Raw genomic sequence first — 16182 nt, 5'->3', positions numbered from 1 at the left:
GCAACCAACAGAATGGGAAAAATTTTTTTTGTAATCTATTGACAAAGGGCTAATATCCAGAATCTATAAAGAACTAAAACAGATACAGAAAAAAAAAAACAATCCCATTCAAAAATGGGCAAAGGATATGAACAGACACTTTACAAAAGAAGACATACATGAGGCCAACAAACATGAACAGATGCTCATCATCACTGGTCATTAGAGAAATGCAAATCAAAACTACATTGAGATACCATCTCACGCCAGTTAGAATGGCAAGCATTAAAAAATCTGGAGACCACAGATGCTGGAGAGGATGTGGAGAAATAGAACACTTTTACACTGTTGGTGGGAGGGTAAATTAGTTCAACCATTGTGGAAGACAGTGTGACGATTCCTCAGGGACCTAGAAATAGAAATTCCATTTGACCCAGCAATCCCATTACTGGGTATATATCTAAAGGATTATAAACTGTTCTACTATAAGGACACATGCACACCAATGTTCACTGCAGCACTGTTTACAATAACAAAGACTTGGAATCAAGCCAAATGCCCACTGATGATAGACTGGACAGGGAAAATGTGGCATATATACACCATGGAATACTATGCAGCCATAAAAAACCCTAAGCTCCTGTCCTTTGTGGGGACATGGATGAACCTGGAAACTATCATTCTCAGCAAACTGACAGAAGAACAGAAAATCAAACACCATATGTTCTCACTCATAGGTGGGTGGTGAACAAATGGGAACACATGGACACAGGGAGGGGAGCATCACACACTGGGGTCTGTTGGGGGGAAATTGGGGAGGGACAGCGGAGGGGTGGGGAGTTGGGGAGAGATAGCATGGGGAGAAATGCCAGATATAGGTGATCGGGAGGAAGGCAGCAAATCACACTGCCATGTGTGTACCTATGCAACAATGTTCCATGTTCTTCACATGTACCTCATAACCTAAAACGGAAAAAAAAAAAAAACACCCCACAATAATGGGGATATGTCAACTGGACACAGCCATCAAATAAACGAGCTTCCAATGGCCAAAGCAGAACAATTTGAGCATGAGTTCATACTGATGTAAATGTCTCAATAAATAACTGGTAAAGAAAAGACATCTCCCATGTTAAGTAATTTTAAATAATTTTTGTAGATACTCTGCCCTCAAAGCAGCGAAGCACTTTAACTCCCCACTCCTTAAGTGTGGACTATACATCATAACTTTCTCTCAAACAGCACAGTATGGAAAGACAGGAACAGGGTGTGGAGGGTAATTTAACATGGAGAAACTTGACAAACACTACCCCAGCCAGATGATTAAGGTTCACATCAGCGTTAATATTACTGACGTAAAACCTAAGTTATACTTAGCACATTTACAATATTGACAGTATGTGCCCTAGTTACGTGATGAAAATAACTCTGTGGTCTTCCTCCCCAAAACAAATCCAGACAAATAAGGAAAACAAATGAATCCTAATACGGGGAGATATTACAAAATACCTGACCAGAACTCCTCAAAATGGTCATGGTAATTGGAAAAAAAAAAATCCTGAGAAACTGTCACAGCCAATGTCAAAAGAGATGTGAAAACTAAACACAGTATAGTATCCTAGTGGGATTCTGGAACAGAAAGAGGACATTAGCTAAAAGCTAAGGAAATATGGGTCATTAATTTCAACAAATATAACATACTACTAACTTAAGTTGTTAAGAGGCAAAACTAGGTGTGCAGTATATGGGACCTCTACCTTCAATTTTGCTGTAAATTTAAAGCCAACCTAAAAAAAGTTTATTTATTTAAATATAATGATGGAGGTGGTAACACAAATAAAAAAATAATAATGTAAAAAAATGTAGAAAGTATTGGTATTTAAATGATGGATGAAATCAACAGGTAACACAGAAAAAAAGGGCAAGTTGGCTTAATTTATGTAAGTCTTAACTTATTCCCAGATTTTACCTTTTTTTATTGCAAATTTTTTTCCTGTTCTAATTGATGTAAAAATTTCTTGAGCTCTCAGTAGCTCAACGTTAAATTTGAAGACAGCCACTTTGTTGATTGCTCATAACTTTCTGAAACATTTTCTCAGCTTTCCCAGGTATCCATAAACTGTAACTTTGCCTTCTCTACTATTTACATTTTATTTTGTTCTCCTGATTAACTGCATTATCTAGTACTTCCAGATAGATGTCAAATAAGGAGGCATTAATTGGCTTCCTTGTCTGGCTTGTCATTAAAGGGAATACTGGTGTAGAATGTGGTTTGAAATATTAACCTATTTTATCTGTTCCTCTTACCAGGAGTTTCCTTTAAAAAAAAAAAGTCACAAATGACTTGAGTTTGTATTTAAATGCAGAAAACATTTTAAATTAATTTGTTTTCTTTGGTTTATTAGTACAGTGAATTATACTAAAACATTTTCTAATAATGAACTCTCCCCACATCCTGACAAACCATATTTGCTTAAAGTAATATGTTTTTAATAAGCAACCGTGATTTTTAAAAAAGCAAGTTAAATAAGTCACCATAATTATATTTGCTGACTAGAACTTAGGTTTTCTATCAATGTTAGTGATGTTGATGTGCTTATCATGTTTTAGTAGCAATATGAAACTCAATTTATAAAGCAATAGGTAGTTTTCCTTCTTTATGTTGTGGCTCAATTTAGGTAATATTATAATGATCTATTCCTCATAGGTGTAAAACAATTCAGCCACTCAAGCCTTTTTTGCAACATAGTTCTGTTCTATCTTTTCTTAATCTTGCTATATACATGTATAGATCTGTTGGCATTTTTCCATATATCCAGAATTATCTCCATTTGAATCATCTTGAATAATTTACTTCATGTACCAATTTTTAAATTTTTTGTCTTAAATGCTTTGAAAAACAGTTTAGGCGCCCATTTATCCTAACTGGTAAGAATTAAGAAAAAGTAGGCCGGGCGCGGTGGCTCAAGCCTGTAATCCCAGCACTTTGGGAGGCCGAGGCAGGTGGATCACGAGGTCAAGAGATCGAGACCATCCAGGTCAACATGGTGAAACCCCGTCTCTACTAAAAATACAAAAAATTAGCTGGGCGTTGTGGCGCACGCCTGTAATCCCAGCTACTTGGGAGGCTGAGGCAGGAGAATTGCCTGACCCCAGGAGGCGGAGGTAGTGGTGAGCCGAGATTGCGCCATTGCACTCCAGCCTGGGTAACGAGAGCGAAACTCCATCTCAAAAAAAAAAAAAAAAAAGAAATAAGAAAAAGTTACAAGGATAGGAAAGGATAAAGCAAAACTGCCATTTGATTATTTCTATGCTATTTCTTAGACTTTGAAAAGGTTGCTGGTTACAAATGGCAAATCAATTTCATTTCTATGTATCAGCAAACAAATTACTATTTTAGAAGACAACCATACATAATTTCATCAAAAACAAAGCGACCAGAAATAAAGCAAAATATTAAATATATAAAGAGAACTAACTAAGACGTCAAAGATCTAAGTCAACTGGGCACGGTAGCTCACACCTGTAATCCCAGCACTTTGGGAGGCCAAGCAGGAAGATCACTTGACCCCAGCAGGTGAAGGCTACAGTGAGCCGTGTTCATGTCACTGCACTACAGCCTGGGTTACAGAGCGAAACCCTGTCTCCAAAAAAAAGTAAAGAAAATATCTAAATTAATGGAGAAGTCAAGTCTTTTAATATTCATGAATTAAAAGACTCGACATTGTAAAGATGTTGATTCTCCAAGCTGATCTATAGATGCAGTCCACACAGAATCCCAGCAGATTATTTGTACAGCTTTGACAAGCTATTTCTACAGTTTTTGTATGCAAATATTAAAACGCCAAGAAAACCAAGAGACCCTGAAAGAGCAAAGAAATTTGGGACATAGGAGAGAGGAAGATCAAAACAGTCTATAAGGCTACAAGTCTATAAGGCTACAGTATTCTTAAAGTATAAGAACAGAGATAGACAAATAGACCAATGAAACAAAGTATAGTAATTCAGCAGTACCCTGTGGGTGAACAACTAGCACTTCTGTTCCCTAGGTAGAAGTTCTTGAACATATGCACCAGGATAACAGAAGATTAAAAACAGCACTGTTTAAAACAGCTGAAACTATAAACAGCCCAGGTCGTACGAATTATGGATTAGATAAGTATACCATGGTATGGTAATAAAATGGAATGATATAATAGTGAAAAGGAATAAAACACAGCTATATGCAGAGAATCTTTCAATGTTGAGAAAAAGTAGAATTCCATTATATAGATTCAAATATAGACAAAACATATAGCCTAGAGAATCACATACAAGTAACAAAACTAAAGAAAAAAAAATTGAGCAAAGAAGTCAGAACAAGTAGTTTGCCTCTTAAGGAGACAGTAGGAGAAATGTTCTGATAGGAACACACCAGAGTCTTTAAAAAGGTTATTTTAATCATTCTACTTCTTAACCTTGGTGCAATTACACAAGTGTCTCCTTTATTTATCTTTAAACTGTACGTATATATCTTCACTCATCTATGTATTTCATAGCAATTTCAAAAAGACTACTTTTAAAAGTTATGATATTGGCTGGGTGCAGTGGCTCACACCTGTAACCCCAGCACTTTGGCAGGCTGAGGTGGGTGGATCATGGGGTCAAGAGATTGAGACCATCCTGATCAACATGGTGAAACTCTGTCTCTACTAAAAAACACAAAAATTAGCTGGGGGTGGTGGCGTCTGCCTGTGGTCCCAGCTACTCAGGAGGCTGAGGCAGGAGAATTGCCTGATCCCGGGAGGCAGAGGTTGCAGTGAGCTGAGATCGCACCACTACACTCCAGACTGGTGCCTGGCGACAGAGCCAGATTCTGTCGCAAAATAAAAAAAAAGTTACAATATTAACATCCCAATCTTTATTTTCCAACGGCAATCAACATTTACTTGTTCACAACATCATGAACAGAAAAGAGATTTATTTGTATTCTCACAACAGTAAGCCTGAAGAAAACAACATACCTTATATATTCCAAAGCCAGGATCAATAAGACGGACACGAGCTGATGTAGATGGCTGACTGGAAGATCCCACCCTCGGAGCTTTCTTTACTTTAGGTGAACTATTAGAACAGGGTTTTGCCTCAGTCTGTGTAGATGTGCCAGGAAGATGATCAAGGTCTGGGCGAACTAGCAGCTGAATTATATCATTCAGTCCAACATCGTAGTCAAATAAGGTATATCCATTTTCCAACTAGAAAAAAAAGAAAAAATACTGAAATGTTTCTCTAAAATGTATTTTCTTACATTTCAGTTGCTCAAATGTCCTAGCCAAACTTAAAATCCATACCACTATAATTCGGTGAGTTTAAAACCATTCTAATTACTTAATGGCCTCTGATGTCAGCATCTTCTCTGGACCCCAATAAATTCTTATTACTCCATATTAACTAGAGAACACGGCTAGCCATTTAAACAAAAAATAGGCCGGGCTCCCTGGCTCACATCTGTAATCCCAACATTTTAGGAAGCCAAGGTGGCAGGATCACCTGAGCCCAGGAGTTCCAGATCAGCCTGGGTAACACAGCAAGACTTCATCTCTACAAAAAAAAAAATAAACACACACAATAAAAAACTTAGGTGTGGTGGCACATGCCTGTGGTCCCATCTACTAAGGAGGGTGGGGTGGGAGGATCACTTCAGACTAGGAGGTTGTGGCTACAGTGAGCTGTTATCATGCTACTGCATATCTGGGCCACAGAGACCCTGTCTCAAAAATAAAATAAATAAAATCCAAAATGTCTCATCATTGCTGTAACCTTATGACCTACACAGAAAAACGCTAAACTAGGTTTCATTTTTCAAGTTTTATTTTTAATCAGTGCCTGAATCAACTTCAAGAAAGGTGAATTTTCAAAGTTGCTTTATAACCTTACATTCATAAAGACATTAAGTCATCAGCTCAGTGTTTCACTTTTGTGTGTGTGTGTGTGTGAGATGGAGTGTCGCTCTGTCGCCCAGGCTGGAGTGCAGTGGCATAATCTCAGCTCACTGCAACCTCCCAGATTCAATTGCTAGAATCACTGCCTCCCAGATTCAAGCAATTCTCCTGCCTTAGCCTCTTGAGTAGCTGGGACTACAGACAACCACCATGTCCAGCTAATGTTTGTACCTTCAGTAGAGATGGGGTTTCAACGTGTTAGCTAGGATGGTCTCAATCTCTTGACCTTCTGATCTGCCCGCCTAGGCCTCCCAATGTGCTGGGATTACAGGCGTGAGTCACTGCACCCGGCCGTGTTTCACTGTTTAAAAAAAGATATTAAGTCGGTGGGCCATGGTGGCTCACACCTGTAATCCCAGTATTTTGGGAGGCCGAGGAAGGCAGATCACCTGAGGTCAGGAGTTCAAGACCAGCCTGACCAACATGGAGAAACCCCATCTCTACTAAAAATACAAAATAAGCCAGGTGTGGTAGCGGGTACCTGTAATCCCAGCTAACCTGTAATCCTAGCTACTCAGGAGGCTGAGGCAGGAGAATCGCTTGAAGCCGGGAGGGTGGAGGTCTCGGTGAGCCATTGTGCCACTGCATGCCAGCCTTGGCAACAAGAGTGAAATTCTATCTCAAAAAAAAGTGGGGGAGGGACATTTGGAAAGCAGCAACAGGAAGGAAAAAGGCAATCATGTGACTGGAGTGATGTATCTAACGCAAGCCAAGGAACAAGATTTCCAGCAAAGTGTAAAGAAGGATCCCACCAACAGAGGTATCAGAGGATGGCCCTACTGACCCCTTGCATTCTAGCCTGCAGAACTGTGAGACAGTAAATTTCTATTGTTTTAAGCCATCTAGGTTTTGATACATTGGTATAGAAGCCCTAGGAACCTAAGTCTCCATTTTGTTTCTTTATATAAAGTTCAGTTGGCAATTTCACTATGATACAATGAAAGAAAACTCAACTCCTTTCAGGCCAGAACTATCATTTTCCCAGAAACATAATATTTAAATTGCTCATGTTCTAGTCTTCGTATGTATTACTTTTTTCTTTTTTTCATCTTTTAGACCAAGTCTCGCTGTCACCCAAGCTGGAGTGCAGTGGCGTGATCTTGGCTCACTGCAACCTCTACCTGCTAGGTTCAAGTGATTCTCCTGCTTCAGCCTCCCAAGTAGCTGGGACTACAGGCCCATTCTGCCATGCCCAGCTAATTTTTTGTATTTTTAGTGCAAATGGGATTTCACATGAAACCCAAAAATACAAAAGATCTAATGCCAGGATCGGTTACTTTTCAACACCCACAACTCTAACATAATAAGACCATATTTGAGAAGTCAACCAAAAGGAAATAAAAGTATGTCCTGAATTTTTTTTAAACTTTTAATCTACTAGATCAGGTATTTGAATTCAGGCGGTCCAAGAACCCAACAAGCACTATATCAAACACTGCAAGTATTCACGTTTGTCAAATAGAACAAGGTATCAAGAATTTCACAAATTTCTTAGTCAGGGAATTAACTTATAAACCGCCTCACCAATTAGCATGCTTACTCTAAATAAGCCTAAGTCGTATCCCAAGTCAGTAAGCAAGTAAACCCTAATAAGGGTAGGGATGTGAATATTGCTTTCTTGATTAAAAACAAAAACAAAAAAAGAACATCCTCTAGTCTTAAACTCCTGTGGTAGAGGCAAAAAAACCCAAAAAACTCAAGGAGCAAACACTGCATTCACATCATCATTTTAACATTCTCTAACAGCCCCCACAAAAAAACCCAAACAAACTACCTAATTCCGGAGGTGATGAAGAAACATAAGATACAACTGACAGACATTATGACTATTTTTAAAAGGAAGTGATCCAAGATAATAAACTCTAACAATATAAAACATGCGAATTAACTGGTAGGATATTTCCAAAAATGAAGATAGCAATTAAAGTGGTAAAACTATTAGAAATTGAAAGAACATTTTTCCACTGAAGTTTGAGGAACCAGAGTCAGAGGGATGTTGGGGCTATTTCTACATTCAACTCCTGGTTGGAGTCTACCAAATGACTGTCAAGAGTAAATACAAGCTGTTTCAAGTGGTACTTTTAAAAACTTGATTTGACAGGAAAAATGTCATAAGTTACAGCATATGTCTAAGCAAATGTCTAAGCATTTCAAGGAAGGCATGAGGCCCTATATTAAGTTATATCCACAGTAAAATATAATCACCTTACCTCATGCTTGCTATGACAGGCTTTTTAAACTCAGTTCCACTCCTTCCCTATTTCATGGGTACTCCCCTCCAGTCTTCCTACAATAGTGATTGTTACCTATTACATTAACACGTTCCACACAGCTTTATTCCACAAAGCTTCACATATTATGAAGAGCAGTGAAGTGTTGAGATGTTTTACTTGAAAAGTACTGAAGTTCTTCCATATTTAATTGAAGTGAAGATTGAGAGTAATCTCTGACACTCAAATTACGCTCCAAGTAGAGAAGAAAGGAAGGGGTCATTTAGATATTACAAACATCTATGTGTCAGAAGCATGTAACTTAGGTCCATCAATGTTTCAGAACTAAATGTTTGAGAGCTGCTATACCCAAAGATGGAGATGCAGGATTTACAATACTAAAAAATCAAGAATAACTGGTTAAGCATTTTTTTGTCAGACCGGGTCTGAATTTTTACTGGGTGGAAAAAAGAAATTCCAGGTAACAAGAACTGCAACAATGATGCAAGGGAATACTAGAAAGTACACCCCAAGTGGAAGTGGATGAGAGGGAAGTGGGGAAGTCATTCCCAAGCAACTACTGACTAGGGATGCCAGTGAAGGGCATAACAACATTCATATATTTATCACATATTATATATATGTTGTATACACATCATGTGTAACATATACATAGATATTCCTTTAAATAGCAAGTACTTTTATATTGTGTGAAAACCAAGGAGGAGGGGCAACTTCTTTTCCCACTATGGTTCATGCCCCACATTGTAATCTTTTTTTTTTAGACGGAGTTTCGCTCTTGTTACCCAGGCTGGAGTGCAATGGCGCGATCTCAGCCTGCAACCTCCGCCTCCTGGGTTCAGGCAATTCTCCTGCCTCAGCCTCCCGAGGAGCTGGGATTACAGGCACGCGCCACCATGCCCAGCTAATTCTTTTGTATTTTTAGTAGAGACGGGGTTTCACCATGTTGGCCAGGATGGTCTCGGTCTCTTGACCTCGTGATCCACCCGCCTGGCCTCCCAAAGTGCTGGGATTACAGGCTTGAGCCACCACGCCTGGCCCCATTGTAATCTATTTTAAGGTCATCTCTAGAGTGGTAAGGAGTGAAAGAATGACAGGAGAGGAGGGGGAATCCTTTAAAACAGGAAAAACTCCGGATTCTCAAAAGATTTAGAGATCCACCAACATAATAACTCTTCCTCAAAAAGACCCAATCCTCAGCGTGCCTCAAACTCAACTTCCCAGATAAGAATGTTCACAGCATGTTACCCTATTCTAACCAGAACTTACATACAACCCTGAATTGGAGGTCTCTATTTTGACTCTCAAGAGTGGAGTCAAGGCTGGGCAAGGTGGCTCACACCTGTAATCCCAGCACTTTTAGAGGTGGAGGTGAGCGGATCACAGGTCAGGAGATACCATCCTGCCCAACATGGGAAAACTCCGTCTCTACCAAAATACAAAAACTTAGCAGGGCATGGTGGCGCCCACCTGTAGTCCCAGCTACTCCAGAGGCTGAGGCAGGGTAATAATTGCTTGAACCAGGGAGGAGGATACAGTGAGCCAAGATGGGGCCACTGCACTCCAGCCTGGAGACAGCAAGACTCCGTCTCAAAAAAAAAGGTGGAGTCAATTCAATTAACACCGCTTCTTCAATTTCATTTACATACAGATCACCTGGGAACGTTGTTAAACTACAGATTCTGCTTCAGTAGGTCAACTTCAGTAGGTCTGGCGTGAGATTCTAGGTAAAGCTAATGCTGCTGATCCTGAGAATCCAGAGACCATACTTTGAATAGTGAGAGACTATCTTTCAACATTCATTTTCTAAACAGCAAGTGGTTGTCAATTCAACTACTTGCAGTTCTGGGGTGAGCTGACCATCTATAATAAATATCCACAAGCGATTCTGATGTATACCAAAGATTAAAAGCAGCAACCTAATTTACGAATGGGGCATGGGGGGGTACTACTCAAACAAAAATAAATGTCGTGTGTACAATTTTCGACATTTTTCACTACGTGGCAGTAAAGCATCTTGAAGAAGGGGTACCTTTTTCCAATGAGGACACGGTATTTTAAAATACCAGTGAGGACATGGTATTTTACAGGATGGGGACTGTGATACAAATCTAGTAGTAGCTGCCTACTACAGGCAGGCTACCTCATCTGTGGAGCTCCAAAGACCAATAAAGATAACACTCATTGCCATAGTTACTGGTCAGCTCATAAGGAAGTGAACACAGCTGGTACAAATGACCTTTCTTTTCTGTCTCCAAGTTAATGGCTGGCATGAATGGTTTATTTCTCATCCCTACTGGTTTATCACTGGGCTGAAGAAAAGTAGTGAATTATCGACTATGAGGAGGAAGTGTAAGGTTGTTATCCTCAGTTTTCCCTGGAATCTGGAATGAGCTTCCTGGTTTACTCAAAGTCTACTTTGTTTCCTTGAATTTAACCCAATCTCGTATTAGATAATTATTTTAAAATATTTGATAAAAAAAGATTTTAGGGGTATTGCCCAGGAACATCCTTCATTTCTATCTGATGCTGAAATCACCAGTGCCCTAGGAATTCAGGTACTGTTTGTCCTTAGCTAAACAACAAAATATAGAAGACTTGATTATATGCTTTTTCACTTATGATCAAAAGGAAAAGGTATCAGCCACGTGAGTCACAGCAAAACAAACCTATGTAGTGTACAACTATTTCAAAAGCAAGGCTTACAACTAAATATCTGTTTTTACAAGTCAAACACTAAGGAGTCAGTATAAAACTGGCTGCAAACACCAATCCAAAGTGCTGTTAACATGATTTTAAAGAAGGGGGAAGAGAAGCTCTGTTTCCCCAAGTGCAATTTGTTACTGTGAAATTCCTGGACAGTCTTTGAAGACTAAGCCTGTGAAGGGAAGGAAAATATTCCTTTTAAATAGTTTGCAACTGTAGGCTATTTCTATTGAATCAAAGAGCTACATTTATTTTAAACGACAGGAATGGAGCCAAACTGTGGTTTATCAACTCAGGATGCCAACTTTTTTGTGTATTAAAAACATGAAGACAAAGAAAAATATGATGGGTCTCAATGTCTAGGTACAGACTATGAGAGACTTGTGGAATAGGGAAAAAAAAAAAAAAATCAGACCGGCCAGATCATGGCCATACGATGAAAATACCAGAGATGGCCAAAAACAGTCTTCAAGTATGCACCGCTGGCTATGCTGCAGTGCTGTACTAAAAGCGTGAAAGAGATGAGGATTAGAAGGCGAGAAGTTATAAGAGCAAAACAGTCTTGTACTCCTTTTCACTCTGGGAATAAAAACTCTGGCCTACATTGGGCAATCGTGAACCCGGTCCCCGGTTACACCGACCGCTTCTTCGAGCCCAGGTCGCTAACCTCCCTCGAGACATTCCAAACCTAGGAGGGGAGGAGAGGGAGAGGGACGAGAAGTTCTGAAAACCCTTTCAGTGTGCGCGAATTCTTCCACAGTCAGGAAGCAGAGCTAGGGTTCTTTTTCTTGAGAGGTCAATTCCTGAGTTTCCCCTATTTGAAAGCCGAAGACACGGAAGAGGCACGGTAGCGAGGCGAACGCTCAGCCGGGTCAGCACCGCCAGGAGCCGGAGGGGCCAGCCAGCTCTCCCAGTCTCCCGCGCGATGGCATGGCCGCCAGAACCGGCTGCCCTCTCAGGCCCCGCCGAGCGCGGGAAGCGAGGGACCCGGGCGACCAGTGCCTACGGTCGCTGTCCTACCAAAAACAAACCGCAAGAGATTTGCGCTCCAGACGCCCTCACTTTCGACCCCGCGGAGCGCACTTGCAATTGGGGCTGGCAGGGACCCACTCCCCGACACCCAGCGGGACAGGGCCCCGTACCCTGTGCCTCGCGGGGACTGTCCAGCCGCAGCGCAGTCAGGTGAGCCCCGCGCGCGCGGCGCACCGAGCCCTCGGACCTGCAGGTCCAGAGAAGCCCAGCTGCTCCGGTCCCCGGCTTCCCTAGGGGCGCGGCGGGCGCATCTCACCTGCTTGCCCCGGTAGAAGAGGCGCTGGCACTCGGGCCGCACGTCGAACAGCGCCCACACCCGCTCGCGCAGCTCCTCAATCGTGGCTTTGCGAGACACGTCCTCAATAGTGCACGTCTTGGAGCCATCGATGGTGCGAACCTGGATCCACATCTTGGCGCCGGGAGAGGAGCGGATCCTCTTTGTCTCCCCCTGCGCTCGGGGCAGCGCGCCCCGCCCGGCCCGCGCCGCTTCCCCTGCGGCTCAGGCCCTCCGCGGCAGGCGGGCGAGCGCGCGCACTGGACCGACCGGACGCCCGGCCGGAGAAGCGGCGGAAACTCTCACCCGCACGCCCGACCTGCCGAGCTAAAGAGAGACGACCGGAACCACTCTGAGAAGCTGCTGCAGCCACCGCCTCAAAAATAGAGAGAGGCCATGTCTACGCCGCGCAGAGTGTTTACTTATAGAGCTGGAGCTCCCACATGGAGGTCACGGCGCCAAGCCGGATCTCGCGAGATCCACGCCGGGCTCCGCCTTAAAGAGGAAGCGGCCAGGGAGACGGTTACAGACCCAAGGGACAGGGCTGGCGCGGAGAGGGCGGGTCGGAGGGGCGGGGCTACCAAAAGCCGTTATTTGCCCAGCTGCCTGCACCTGGGCGCGCCTTTGGACAGTTGCGCGGCTACCCACACGGGTTGCCGTTTTGAGGCCTGGTTTCAGGGCTGAGGGGGCGGGTGACTCCTCAGGCCTAGCGGATATGGTTCTTTGCCTCAAAAACACACCAAAAATAAGAAACCCTGACGTGCACTTGTGTGATCCTGGAAAGGGGGTGCAGGCGGGTGCGGCCTAAACTTCTGAGAAAGAACGGAAGGAAATGTGCACGCTCTACCGCGCTCAACTGGAACGCTCCCGACACGCGGGCTGGCGGGTCCGGTCGCCCCGGAAAGGCCGCGGGGGCCCTCCTGCCCTGCTTCGCGAACACGTTTCCCGCCTGGCCGCAATGCTCCTTTTTCGCGGAAACCCGCTTCCGAGGATTTCCCGTCGCCTGGCGGAGGCGGCAGCCGCTGGCAGTGTGGGTCCCTCTGGGATTGCCCTCTCAGTCCCGCCGCGCTCCCAGCCGGCCCTTGGGCCTTGGAGAAGCCGAGGCAGCTGCGGGAAGGGCCACTCTCTAGCTCAGGACATTTCCTTTGAAGACCTTCCGCGTTAGAGGGGCCTTTGGCCTAAGGGATTGCGGGTGTGCAGAAAACAGTTTTAAGTAATGCAGAGCTACACGCCTGCGAAGAACTCCAAAGACCCTACTAGGATTAAATTCTCAGAAGTGGGCCTAAGGCGGCGCTACCTAACAGGGTTTTTTCGGCCGCACTTAATCCTTCCCTGCTACAGCTGAGTCGAGGGTGTGGGGGTGAGTGGGTTTATTTTAAAATATTTCCTCTCCAGAAGAGATAGAGCATGTAAAAGGAAACAAAACAAGACAACTTTGACTTCGTATTTGCCAAAATTGGTAACGTGAATATTCAGATTGGTGCTATTTATTCCCATAAAAGTAGAGTATCATTTTTGTAATAAACTAACGAACAGCTAAAATAATTACAAGCACAGACAAGGCTAGTAATATATCATTCAAAAGAAGAGAAAGGCCGGGCGCAGTGGCTAAGGCCTGTAATCCCCGCTTTGAGAGGCCGAGGCAGGCGCATCACTTGAGGTCGGGAGATCCAGACCAGCCTGGCCAACATGATGAAATCCCGTCTCTACTGAAAATACAAAAAAACTATCGCCGGGCATGATGGCGGGTGCCTGTAGTTCCAGCTACTTTGGAGGCTGAGGCAGGAGAATCGCCTCAGGGAGGCGGAGGCTGCAGTGAGCGGAGATCATGCCACTGCACTCCAGTCTGGGCGATAAGAGTGAGACTCCGGCCCCCGACCAAAAAAAAAAAAAAAAAAACGGAAAAAAATGGCCCAACACAGGAAAGACAGAAAAAATGAACTGCACATACGTATTTTGGGTTTCTGCCCTTGTGAATATTTCAGTCACCTAGAAACTCTAAATATAATTCACTTGCATGCTCCGATTATAATTGAAGCAAATACTGAGTAATTATTACTTATGTAAATCAGATATTTAGGTTGGTGCAAAAGTAATTGCGGTTTGTCATTACTTTCAACGGTAAACACCTCAGTTACTTTTGCACCAACTAAATTTGCCTAAAGCACACTTATTACCTACCCCAATAAGGCAAAGCTATTTACTATTATAAAATTATGCTATGGCCTTGTGGAGTTACCTTAGGATTTTTTTTTAGTTCCTTCCCACACACAAAAAAAATACAATCTAGTTGAGATAAGATTTAACAAAAATAAAACATTAAAGAATAATTTAGTATTAAACACTCTGATGTTGGCACAAACCATGATTAGAGTTGAGAGAAGGGGAAGGAGAATGATCTGGAAGCTTAAAGGTAGCTGTACAACTTGACACGAGTTATGTGATACATGGTAGTAGCAGGCAGCATTTAAATGTTCAGTTCGTGGATTGAGATAGACCGGAATTGTAATCCCAGTTTTACTGCTTGCTTAAAATGTGATCTTGTACAAATTACTTCCTCAATTTCCTCAGTGTAAAATGGTGCTTGAAATACCTAATGAATGTAAAGGGCTTTGCATACTGTCCCTTAATAGTACACAATAAATTATTTTAGTGCCGTTGTTATGCCGATTTAGATAAACGGAGTATGCCCAAAGAGGAAAGAGTGCTTAAACAAACACAAAAAGTAGAGAATGATTGACTAAATAGAGTAGGGCAGTGTGTGAAAATTAACATTCAAAGCAGATGATTTTTGTGGGCCCCAGGGAAAAACTAACATTTTTAAGGAGTAGATGGTTCTATTAATATGGATTTGGAATAATAGCAAAAGAAAAAAAGTAAGGGAGAGTGAGATGACAAGAACTTACTGGCAGAAAGTTTAGGGAAGAGGCAATTGTGTGAGCTTTATTGAAATTAGTTGTGGTAAGTAGGAGAGGAGAAGATGTATTCCAGAAAATTAAGCCTATAAAACTTGTAGGATTGTGAATATGAAGGATGAGGAAAATGGAACATTGAGAATAGGTCCCAAGTCTCTAGTGTAGGAGATTTAAATTGATGGCTTGGGCAGATGGTGATGCTATGAGCTTGAAGAGGAGGCAAGTTGGGAAAATGCAATGAGTTCCAAATGAGCTGTGTTGCATTTGAAATGCATCCAAAATATAGCATCTGTCTAGCTGGAGATGTCTAAGTGACCACTGGAAATAGAAGTTTGAAGTATTAAAGAGAAATAGGAACGTTCTTAAAGAGGGACTTGTTAAGACCTCCTGTGCACACTCATGAGATTTATCTTTCTTAATGTGTTGGGGCTTTAATGGAGAACTCTGGTGGGGTAGCGGGTGGGAGAAGACTACTGTCAAAATTAGGCACCTACTGAGATTGCATAGGATTTGTGTATAGATCCATGTAAGACTCAAAAAGGACATATTTGTCCCACAGACAAATGAATTACATCTGGAAACATAAATTTATGTGTGCATTAGGCAACTTAAGGTATATACAAAAAATTGCAAGTAATGTTTCTATATGTAACAAAATACACCCTCCCTGTGCTTCTCCATATAGTGCTGTGTACTGTTTTCTCTCTGCTGTTGTTGTGTGCCTAGGCATCTGCCCAGTTGTGAAAAAAGCCAGTTCTCTGACAAAAACCACAATATTAGACAGTTTTTTTGTTTTTTGTCTTTGTTTTTGTTTTTACTTTTTGCGATGGAATCTCACTGTTGCCCAGGCTGGAGTGCAGTGGTACAGTCTTGGCTCACTGCAACCTCTGCCTCCCAGGTTCAAGTGATTCTTGTGCCTCAGCCTTCCCAAGTAACTGTATTACAGGCATACACCACCACACCAGGCTAATTTTTGTATTTTTAGTAGAGACAGGGGTTTCACCATGTTGGCCGGGCTGGTCTCGAACTCCTGGCCTCCAAGGATCCACCTGGCTCAGCCTCCC

The 16182-nt window shown here is 42.4% G+C and overlaps 2 protein-coding genes across 7 annotated transcripts in view; one reads left to right on the top strand and one right to left on the bottom strand.

Moving 5' to 3' along the window:
* Positions 1–12675, bottom strand: part of UHRF2 (ubiquitin like with PHD and ring finger domains 2) — a 104385-nt gene extending 91710 nt beyond the window's left edge. For both annotated transcript variants that reach the window (XM_002742920.6, XM_008996717.4), the window contains exons 1-2: positions 12186–12675; positions 4983–5213 (exon numbers count right to left, since the gene is read on the bottom strand). In XM_002742920.6, coding sequence (XP_002742966.1) covers positions 4983–5213; positions 12186–12338 — 384 coding nt within the window. In that variant the 5' untranslated portion in view covers positions 12339–12675. The remainder of the gene's footprint in view (positions 1–4982; positions 5214–12185) is intronic.
* LOC108590293 (uncharacterized) overlaps positions 11818–16182 on the top strand; it is a 249681-nt gene continuing 245316 nt past the window's right edge. For 3 of the 5 annotated variants that reach the window (XR_013533986.1, XR_013533981.1, XM_078368716.1), the window contains exon 1: positions 13085–13563. The gene's annotated coding sequence lies outside the window, so the exon portion shown is untranslated. Of the gene's footprint in view, positions 13564–16182 lie in introns of all 5 variants that reach the window. The other 2 variants (XR_013533974.1, XR_013533966.1) reach the window with 1 other exon arrangement.

Source organism: Callithrix jacchus, chromosome 1 (genome assembly GCF_049354715.1).
Source record: "Callithrix jacchus isolate 240 chromosome 1, calJac240_pri, whole genome shotgun sequence".
NCBI lineage: Eukaryota > Metazoa > Chordata > Mammalia > Primates > Cebidae > Callithrix > Callithrix jacchus.
This window is presented reverse-complemented; position numbering and strand designations above follow the sequence as displayed.